The 11,552-nt window shown below is 40.1% G+C and overlaps 1 protein-coding gene across 1 annotated transcript in view; it reads left to right on the top strand.

The window, feature by feature from the left end:
• The window catches only part of LOC112048291 (piezo-type mechanosensitive ion channel component), a gene marked incomplete at its 5' end in the record, with an annotated part of 50,331 nt that continues 38,779 nt past the window's right edge, over positions 1 to 11,552 (top strand). Inside the window, 13 exon segments of the mRNA XM_052891066.1 lie at positions 1 to 190; positions 648 to 813; positions 1,015 to 1,140; positions 3,098 to 3,203; positions 3,775 to 3,859; positions 4,097 to 4,328; positions 4,787 to 4,985; positions 6,941 to 7,140; positions 7,982 to 8,130; positions 8,213 to 8,356; positions 9,161 to 9,230; positions 9,493 to 9,614; positions 10,304 to 10,505. Of these exon segments, the coding sequence (XP_052747026.1) occupies positions 1 to 190; positions 648 to 813; positions 1,015 to 1,140; positions 3,098 to 3,203; positions 3,775 to 3,859; positions 4,097 to 4,328; positions 4,787 to 4,985; positions 6,941 to 7,140; positions 7,982 to 8,130; positions 8,213 to 8,356; positions 9,161 to 9,230; positions 9,493 to 9,614; positions 10,304 to 10,505 (1,991 nt within the window).

The following is an 11,552-nucleotide window of genomic DNA, read 5'->3' as shown; positions in this document are numbered from 1 at the left end:
CATCAGGGATATACTTCCTCGTGTTCATGGGCGCGGCCACGGCGTGGGCGGTGGGCAGGCCCCTGGAGCGCGGCTTCGCTGTCGTGGTCCGCTGCGTTATGGCTATCATGGGCATCCATATAGCCGTCCTCTTGGTTTACCAGTGCACTTGGCTTATAGACATCTATCCGCCGGATAATGATTTTGCTAGGTAAAATATTAATTTGATTTTTTTATTATAAACTATCGGTCAAGTTTCGCTTCGACTTATGTGTTCTTATTCTCTATCCCTACTCTACACAACCCTACCCCTACCCTAAACTTACCCTTCCCCTACCCAGCCCTACCCTATACATACATATTATAGAGAATTGTAGGATCTAATCTACTCTCCTTGTGTAACTTGTAAACCCATATTGCTATCATAGTAAGTACCTACAGTACTATGCAACTGGCAAACTATGAAGTTAAAATCTTGGCGGTTTTAAGAGGTAGCAGTTTTCAAAGGTCTTTTATTCTAGTATAAAGCGTTTTTTTTTTTCTTATGAGAAATCATATCGTCAGTCGCCAAACACTTCTTCGTGACACCCTTTTGAAAAACTTCGTAAATGGCGAAAGTGTCAGGAACTCTCCTTGTGTATCTTACTGAACCTTTAATTTGTCAACAGATACTTTGGCCTCACAAAATTGGTATTACTCAATGAGACGGATCCGTACAATTTCGCTTACGTAGTGACGGACGATCACATGTGGGCTACACTGGCTAGTCCCCTAGTCATTCTCTTCTCATACTTTTTCCTCGCCATAGAAACACGGGAACTATTCAAATCCAAGGTGCGTATGTATTCAAAGCATTTTCATGAATGAAAATTGAGACTTTTACCTTTAACCTACTAATTACAATACGCTTTAAAATCACATCGTCGGATATGGCTGTCTTTTTTTCAACTAACTCGTAGACTTGCCGGACAAAAGCTGCCTGTAGTTTGTTGTAGAATTTATATTGCATTATTTAAATTTTGCTGGGGCGGTTAGGCAAAGAAAAAAGGTGTATTGACTGGTATCGAAGCTGGGAAGTTGAACGGTTCGCTGGTACGAGGAGTATCGTTCCGACGGCAGGCTCCGCGGGAAAATTGGAAAACCGCCACCAAGAAAGTTCGCGTAAGCGACGCAGAGTTTTTCTCTCGCACTGTTTTAACGTAATTTAGTAATTTTTATTCACCTTTCAGTTGGATTCCTGTAAATATAGCTCTTAGATTCTTATTATAAATAGTCTGTTCCTCTGTGTTTATTTAGTAACATTTTTAGATGCAACGTATAATTGTAGTGATCAATCTATCGCACTCGTAGTCTAAACACTGTATGGTTTTTTAGAACTGTTGTATTTTGATTGACATGTTATGACTTAGAATGCAGATTTCTTCGTTTGGTGTGAACTTTAAAAATGTACACTTTTACTTGTATATAAAATGTTTTACTAACAATCATATTTTAGCACATATACAAAAAAGTTTTGAAAAATTTTCACTTTTCACTAATTTAACAGAAACACTAAATTTTTTATTAATTAACTTTAGACAGCATGTCCGCTTGTGCTAACATTAAATTATTAATATGATTATATTACTATTTTTTTAAGTTTATTTGGCATTGTGTTGGATGAAATGATTTTATTTTTGCAATCTGCTTTCGTTCTTTTGTAGGTTGCATATTCATACATAAATTCCAATGCACTTCGCGGGGACGCCGGTGAGAGCCATCCTGTAGGTATTTCTTTTATTCATATAAAAAAAACGCAAGACAATTATACTTGTGCTTTTGCTGGGGAATAAAATGTCCATTTAAGGGCCGGCACTTACTTAGCTGGCGTTTGTGTCTGTCAAACTAATATCGACATTGCTAGCCTTAGAATAAGGCTAAGATTAATTAACACAAATGATTTCTTCTTCTCTATGGAAATGAGTTGTTTAGACAATTGATTTTCGACTTTATTTCAACTCTAGTATATTAGAACTTGTTTGAGATTGAACGCTGTTTTGGCCCGCCTTGGTGAGTGAACGCTGGCCCTTAAGCTTGCTTGGTTTTTAATGTTATTGTAAAGCCTTAGGCACACTGACGCGATCCAAATTAGGATCTATATTCATTATAAACTTTGATTAAGATTTAAACCTGATTATTTTCAAAGTAAAGTGTACTTTAAATAGTAGCGATTTGGTACACGTTACTTTGATCACAAGACTACGTTCAGCTTTGACGCTTGTTATGATTGGTGGTAGGATAAGCTTGGACGTTTGCTCAATTTTTAAAAAACATACACGCTAATTGGAGAACCTACTTACTTTTTGAAAGTTGGTTAAAGCTAAATGTAGCCAAAATGCTTTGCGTTGGTTCGTGTTATAGTTTTTTTTTTTAATTCTACTACACATGCTGTTTAGTATTAAAGCTTTCTATGTTTTATCACCCGTACTAGTATGTAGCTGTTGCACTCGCATGCTTTTATGTGTTTAGATATACTATATTTGTCAACCTTAAGTATTAAATTATACAATTTATTACGATATTAATGAATTATGATATATGAATTATGATTGGTTATTTGGTGAACATCAGAATCAGAGCAATGTGTGCTCAACTCTGGAAGCGATCGTCACTGTATTGTTTTTATCTTGGTTGGTAACCAAGATTCCGATGAATGTGCATTTAGTATAAGATCCGTATTAGAAACGATTTCACTCATCTGTTAATTGGATGAAAAGTATTTTATATCAAATTTCCTAAATTATTAACTATCATTAATATTTGGCCAGAAGTTTTTGAGGCAACCTCATCGCAATATATTTTTTAACGTGCTAAATTTGATAGAAATCATTTTTCATCCATTAATAATATGGGTGAAGGTCGTTTATAATACAGATCTTTGACTAATTGCTTTGTGGGTGAACAAACTCCTTAATTTTATGATATTACTAAAATATTCACAGAAATTATTTAAAGACTCTTCTTCTCCTTTCACCTCAATCGTTTAGACAAAAGTTTAGAGAATATTTGATAAAAAAATGTAAAAATAACGATGTATTTATGCATGATCATGGTAAAAATATTGCTCATAATTCCGTAGTTACTTCGCAATATGAGTCCGAACAAGCGCTGGTCGAGTCGCGGCGGATCGGTCTCGCGCGCGCTTCACCAGGACTCTACTGGCTCCGTCGTCGTTCCCGACGAAGGTAACGGAAATTGGTCTATATTCTTTCTGATCATTGTCAGCCTATTTTGACGTCCTAGTAAAGGGTCGAGCAATTCTGATGGGATAGATGGATGTACCTACTAAACTATCCTCCAACTTTATGTTCGACTCTATAACGATCACTATCAGATATTGACTAGACAAACGGTTTAAAGTACTGCTCTCGGATGACGCGTGTTATAGCATCAATTTTTCAACTCCAGGCATCCAGGACATCGTATTTAAACACTGGACAAACGAGGCAATTGTTTAAAGTTAGTTTAAACTATTTGTGTAACTCTTATGTGGCCTATATGATGAATTTGTTTATCCATACTGAGCTTTGAGAGAAAAATATCTTAGCATTCCGTGGATTCACCGCGCGGATGCCGGGTTTATCGTGTGTCAGAGAGAAAACGCAGAGCAGATCCCCGGACTTGTGACCGATGTTGTAGGGTTAAGGACGTCCTTGACAGTTAACTAATACTCCCTTTCTCCGCACGTATTGTTCTCCCTGCAACTTCTAATATAATAAATGAAATAAGTTTAACATTCGCGTGTTTTTCTTCCAGAATCAATAGTTGAAAATATAGAGGAACCATCGTTAATGGATGACATTGTTGCAAGTATTGTGGACTTTTTCCAAGTTTTAATCAGGTAGACAAACCTTTTTTTAATCTATCTATTATTTATAAAATCAAATGCGTAGCGAAAGTAAAAGTAAAATCAAAGGTATAGCGACTGAACTTTTTAGACACCAGCTTGAACCGGCAGAATAACTTTCTAAATCGGTAGTAGATCAAAATTGCTTGCTTATAAGGACTAAAAGCAAATGAAATGAATTCCATTACTCAGTTATTGGTCACAAATTATTATCTGTAAGTTCTTTTTCAGATCATCCTATATAGCAACAACTATAACAATGATGGCTTGGAGTATAATGTTCCACTCTTGGTTGACCTTCGTGTTCCTTATGTGGGCGAACATCGTGTGGCTCTGCCAAGACCAGCGCTCCTTCATGCTCAAGACCAGTCCGGTGCTCGTGTGCTACGCCATGCTACTGTTGATAGCTCAGTACATTTACGGCATGAACCTCACTGAAGCTGAATTGCCGTCTAATATAACTGTAAGTGTTCGTTGCCTTAATAGAATAATCTGAATATTTGTTTTGACGTTTGCATTGCTCTGCTTTATTCCATGTCCATGATAGAGTTTATGAGGTTTCCAAATAGGGTTAACATCGACTAAAACAGGCGTGATTTATGTCGGATTTAATAGGATCAAAATATCATTTTACTTATATATCCATAAATGGTCTTCGAAAATTAACAGAATAATCTTTCTCAGGAACGCTGAGAAATATCTGAATGAGATAAATATAGAATAGTAGATAGATGCTATCCTAAAAAGATTTATGCCACACGGCATTTAAACGAACGGCAATCTTCTCTACTATCAAAATACTTAAGGCAGAATTAATTTGAATTAATTGCCGTTCTTTTTAGGGTATTATCAAGCTAGTAGAAATAATTTATTTTCTTTTACTCGTACTTGATTTATCATTCACAATGTGTCATCCGGCAGGCGGTAAACCTGCGGCAGATAGGACTGAGTAGACCGGACGGCGAGCCCTGCGTGCCGCTTCTCATCAAGTCGCTGTTCACGTTCATGTTCTGGGTGACGCTGCGCCAGCGCGTGCAGGAGATGACTCAGCGCCGCCAGTCCGCCGCCATCACCGACATAGCCGCGCCCGCACATCTCACTATGTCTACGGCTGCCAGTGGTAAGCTTACTGCTTACAGTGAGCTCATCGAGTCGCTGTTCACGTTCATGTTCTGGGTGACGCTGCGCCAGCGCGTGCAGGAGATGACTCAGCGCCGCCAGTCCGTCGCCATCACCGACATAGCCGCGCCCGCACATCTCACTATGTCTACGGCTGCCAGTGGTAAGCTTACTGCTTACAGTGAGCTCATCGAGTCGCTGTTCACGTTCATGTTCTGGGTGACGCTGCGCCAGCGCGTGCAGGAGATGACTCAGCGCCGCCAGTCCGCCGCCATCACCGACATAGCCGCGCCCGCACATCTCACTATGTCTACGGCTGCCAGTGGTAAGTTCACTGCTTACAGTGAGCTCATCGAGACGCTGTTCACGTTCATGTTCTGGGTGACGCTGCGCCAGCGCGTGCAGGAGATGACTCAGCGCCGCCAGTCCGCCGCCATCACCGACATAGCCGCGCCCGCACATCTCACTATGTCTACGGCTGCCAGTGGTAAGTTAACTGCTTACAGTGAGCTCATCGAGTCGCTGTTCACGTTCATGTTCTGGGTGACGCTGCGCCAGCGCGTGCAGGAGATGACTCAGCGCCGCCAGTCCGCCGCCATCACCGACATAGCCGCGCCCGCACATCTCACTATGTCTACGGCTGCCAGTGGTAAGTTCACTGCTTACAGTGAGCTCATCGAGACGCTGTTCACGTTCATGTTCTGGGTGACGCTAGGCAATCGTCTCAGTCGATTTGGCAATTAGGAACATTAGAATTTTCACGTAGACAAACCGTTTAAATGAGTCATCGCCCGAGCGGTACATGGTACAGTGGCGCGTACTATGGCGACAGGGCAGCGACAATTATATGTGCGGGGCTGTGTGCGGCAACACCTGTGCCTTACAATGCTTTAAGGAAGAATGCGGCTGCTGCTCGCTCTACTTGCGCTGCCTTCTGTCGTCTCACTCCCGAAACTTTAAACTAATGTGTGCGTACCACACTCGAATCCGGTCCGGGGCATGCACCTCCAACTTTTCAGTTGTGTGCATTTTAAGAAATTAAATATCACGTGTCTCAATCGGTGAAGGAAAACATCGTGAGGACACCTGCATACCAGAGAATTATCTTAATTCTCTGCGTGTGTGAAGTCTGCCAATCCGCATTGGGCCAGCGTGGTGGACTATTGGCCTTATCCCTCTCATTCTGAGAGGAGACTCGAGCTCAGCAGTGAGCCGAATATGGGTTGATGACGACGACGACCACACTTAAAAAGGCTACAACACATTCTTCAATACTCTTATGATATTTAAATTTTTCTCGCTGTTTCAAAATTGTCCAAACCATATGTTTGATTATCGTATTATTATTTAGAATTATACATGTTGTACCTAATTAATTAAATTAATTTTCATTTCCTCTGCAATCAACCTTCCTCAACTGACACAACAGGTCTAGTAATTGGTAATTTAAAATAATCACAATATACTATTTCAAGATCAAAGCTTCACACTTTTTACGTTTTCTGTTAAAATTATCAATCTACACGCTTTTTAATAAAACTTGGATTAACTTAAAGTAAAATATAACTTTGTTATCTTACTAAAGTTATAGGATTAAGAGATCAACTGATTTTTATTGAATCACTGCCCGTTGCACTATTTTTGTACCTATTACTAGCACACGTTGTTCACTTGGTTGATAAAAGGGAAATATTCTTCTTACACTAAAATAGTAAAAACTGCTAAAGTCTGCACCACTGCGTAGTAGGTGCATTTGGTCGTATACTAAGCAGTTTCCTATTTTTACGCACTGCAAATATGTATATGGAATGCCAATTTCTGATTTCCCTACCACCTACAAAATACGAAATATCTTTAACTCTAGAATGAATAGGCTTCTTATAGGCTACATAATTACCTACGTACCATTAGGCGTGATAACAGTCAAGTGTTAGTTTATATAAAAAAAACTTACAGCTGTGGAGGCTACCCGTGAAGAAGAGCGTCGCTCCCGATTGCTGACTGCGCTAGGGGCGTGGCTACGAGCTGCGTGCGCACGCTACTGGATCTACGTGGTCGTGATCATGCTGTTCGTGATCGGCATCACGGGCGATCGCATGACCATCTTCCGCATCATCTATATGTTCCTATTCCTAGTCTTCATACTTATGTTCCAGGTAATTAATAAATAAATAAAAATTAAAACATATATTTCCAGAAACAAGCTTTTATACCTACGTATACATATTAGAGTGTCTGCTAATACCTTAGACCAATTATTATAGAAGGACCTGTATCGCACTTATAGTCACGAACAAAATTGTCTGTCATTTTCTGAAGAAAACGAGCTTAGATTTGGTATATATCTTATACTAAACTAGAAGTTTTTGCCCGTTTTTTACATAATACAATTACACAAAAAGGTATTTTTACGGAGCTCTTTAACCAACGAACACGATTACAACTATTTAATATCGATAATATAGAGACAGTTTTTTTAATCGCATTAGATCGTTGATCATATACTTTGACAGAAAAGTAACGTCTAGCGAGGCAGGTCCTATACAATAATTGGTCTGAGGCTAATACAAATGAGCCCAAAGCTAGAGTTTCGCTACCTAATGCGGACTACAGACCTGCAGTTTTACCTGTGCAGGTTAAACTGTACTGTCGGCCTATTGACCATTTTGGTATTTATTATCAACCTATTAAAATAAACATCAAATCAATTGACAAAATGTAATTTACTTACTGTGTGATATCCACTAGTAAACACCGGATGACATTTGTTACATATAATCTTAATTACGTTTGTCAACTGGCATAGTCAAAGATAGTGAATTAGCCTGCTGGTCAGTTAAAACGCCCGTCATTGTTTGTAGCGCAACTAAAACCGAAGGTCTGTTCAGTTCTAACCGTACAGCACCTTTAGTTTTCACTGTATCCATTATCAGACCACATTACTGCGTAGTCGCCAAAGATATGAAAGTATATCATTGTGTATTTTGAATTTTTCAGATAAGTTGGTACTGGTGGAGACGCCTCATGTACATTTTCTGGATAACAGTTATCATATACTCTATGATAAATCTTATACTCATATACATCTATCAGTTTGATAATTTCTCCAAAACTATTGAAACTTACCTCCTAATCAACGAGAAATTGTAAGTTGTTTTTTAATATATAATTTAAAAAAACATATTTAAATTGGTTGAATCTGCTGAGGAAACTGTTTTTTTTTTTCAGGCAGCACGATTTGGGTTTGGAACCATATCACCCGGCGGATTTGTTTGTAAAGTTATTAACGCCTACATCGTTTCTGATAATTACGATAATGCAGGTGCATTACTTCCACAAAGATTTCATGGCGTTGTCTGATCCGAAAACGAGGTGTGTATTGCGTTCCTTACTTTTTATTTAACATTTTTTTTTAATTTAAGTCATAAGCTTTTACGCTCTTGATTATCTTATCGTCATGACAGTATAGTAGTTGACTCATATCAAATTTAATATAAACAATATTAATTTTGTCTTGTCTAAGGAATAATAATGGAATAAGGGTCCGTGAAATTTAAATTTTCCGATTTTTTTTTCGAAAAATTAGGGATTTCGTAAAAAACTTTATTTAAAAATTATGTAGTTATTAAAATTTTCCAAACACCAAAAACGCTGTCGTCCATTTTGTGAGGTTACGATGTTACTTGATGTCACGTTAAAGTCGTTATCGCTACAAAGGGTACAATATAACTTATTTTATATTTTATCCTTTTAAACTATAAAAGTGTCGCTTACTCTAATTTGACGGTCATATATTTGTACCTACCTGCTGCTGCCGTTAGCGGATTTTTTAAAAACCTTTAGAGTAAAAAGGCTCATCCATAAGCTATGTCCCATACTGTTGAGTCGGTTAAATGTTCCATCAAAAGAGCTCTATTGCCAGTTTAATCATACAAACTCTCCTTTGTTCATCGTCAGCTATATTTATTATGTATCATTTGTAAGGTTCCAATCTAGCTAATTCTAAATAGATATACCGTTTATTGAGTTTGGTGACCAATACCAATACAGGGCATGGGAAGGCGAGCTTGGCATTTGGGGATTCAAATTAATTAATTAATACCTACCAACTTCCGCACTTTAAGGTGTAAAAGTAATATTATTTTAGAACCACGTGTAATTGTAAATAATTTACAGAACGAACAGTGTCGTTAGAGAAGGTGAGTCGAGCAGGCCGAGCGGCGGTGCTTCTACTATGCAAGGCGATGTAAGTGTTACGTTTGTTTTTATTTGACGTTAAGTTTTTACTTGACGTGATAATGTTCTTAGCTTAATTTACAGTTTATTCAACCTGATTGGTTTTGAACACAAATTCTTTCATTAAGTCAAAAAGGAAGGTATCATAGCACTGAGTAAAAAATCATGTACCGCCTTACTTAAAATACGTAGCAAACCACACTATTACGCATGTAGCCGGCACCATGTTATATACAAGATCATGAAATTTTCTTTTTGACGTGTTGTTTCAGTTGCCACCCCTACCCCTGGAGGGGCGGGCCGCGTCCGAGCCTCGCACAGATAGCGACACCGAGGCGGAGCAGTCCATGGGCACGTCCACTGTCAACACGGCCGCTAGGCGCTCTCTGTACAGGTCAGTGAGAGGAACATACAAAAAACAAGAGTTCGGTGGGCAAACATAACGACAAAATGGTGGTGAATCCACGGGCGCGCGTGTTGTCGTCTTACATGTTGCCAGGCAAATGATGGATTATCCAACTAAATTTGATATTTAGCCAGCGTGCTTGCATAAGATAACCGTACTAAGAGCCCCCGCTCACTTACAACTTTTAGTTGGCCGACTTACAATTATTGTATGTCTGCGGTAGCTCTTAAGGTGGGTACAGATTGGTGCAATGCAACATGTAATGTAATATTCTGCCTTACATTGCATGTTCCCTGCTGCCTTGAACGTGTGGCGCGCGCGGTACGCGCATTGACTACGAATCAGTCCGGCTCAGTCCTGCGCACACTGCGCGCCCCTTTGTGTTCGTACCAAAAACCGACAAATCTCGGATCGAACCGCGCACGAGTTGTAACGCTCGGAGCGTGCACGACGCGAAGCGTCCAAACCACGAGCATTCGTGATACATTGCAGCAATGTGGACGTCAAATTCTTGCATTGCATGTTGCATTGCATGTTGCATTGCACCAATCTATACCCACCTTTAGTGAAACAGTCCGACGTGTATTTCAAATGAACATTCAGTTATGCCTTAAAAAGCAAAAAGTAAAAAGTATTAAGAAGATGTTACAACTTATACAATACAATATTGTACACAGGAAGTCGTCTCGAAGCCGGTCGTACGCGGCCACGGTGACGGAGCGCGCGTCGTTCCTCTCCGCGCTGCGCAAGCTCGTGGCGAGCAAGTGCGGCGCGCTGCGGCGCGGCCTGGGCGACTGGATAGACAAGACCTTCATCTTCCTCGACATACACCTCGTCAAGATCATCTTCTTGTCTGTGTTGCTGCTCTGCGTGTTTGATGTGAGTGATATATCCATGATGTATGTATATACTTTGGCCTTTTGAGAATTGGGTCAGACATCCTGTAGTCAAATTGACCCGACATTATAGCTAAGATATCCCGGACTTTAGCCTTAGTTCGAAGAGCCGATGGACTTTGGTCCTAAGGTGCTGGAATGACGACCCCGCAACAGCAAGCGCAGAGTTGGTCGACTCCCCACTAGATGGACCGACGATATCAAGCGGGTTGCTAGGGCTGTTGAATGCTGGCGGCTCGAGACCGTTTTGGTTGGAAGTCCATGCAAGAGGCCTATGTCCAGCTGTGGACGTCCATCGGCTGTTAATGAAGATGATGATTATCCCGGACGTTAGCTTATATGAGATTAGTATAGTTCTCAATAACTAAGTGTAGCTCTACACACCTGTGGAACGTTTCGCGCGGAACACTCAGTTATACATGCTCGTAATGTTTCTCCAATTGCCTCTGACGCACATGCGACGCGTTATGCGAGCACAGTTGGAAACATCATTGCCCTCCGACTGAAAAATCCGCGTGTCTGGTGTGCTAAAGTTTTAGCTGAAGTTTCCGCTCCGAAACTTTTCGCAGATGTGTCGCAACACTAAGGAACAAGGCACCAGGTGATGAAGGAACCACAACAGAACTACTAAAAGCAGATGGAATACCAGTACATAAACTTCTTTAGCGATTGTTCAATTCCGCCATTCACACCTGAGGCATGGCATAGTAGCGTGGTAGTTCTGTTCTTTAAAAGAGGTTATTAATTAAAGACACATGTCGATGATGCATCATATTAAAGACACATCTCGATGATGAATCATGTATATAAGTCAGTCACGAGAGTCATCTTGATTAGTCTCCCTCCTAATATTCCTTCCAGCCTCCCGAGCAAGCCGTCTTACGAAAAGGTTTTGCTATCATAGACAACATCCATAAGTTGCGGCAGGTTATACAGAAGATAATAACATAACCAGCATCTTTACTTGGCGTTTGTGGGCTATGGAAAAGCTGTGCTAATGTCTATTTAATTTACATAAATCACTTTCTTC

The sequence above is a fragment of the Bicyclus anynana genome, chromosome 3 (assembly GCF_947172395.1).
Source record: "Bicyclus anynana chromosome 3, ilBicAnyn1.1, whole genome shotgun sequence".
Taxonomy (NCBI): Eukaryota; Metazoa; Arthropoda; class Insecta; order Lepidoptera; family Nymphalidae; genus Bicyclus; species Bicyclus anynana.
Note: the sequence above shows the minus strand (reverse complement) of the source record. Positions and strands in the feature narration are given on the sequence as shown.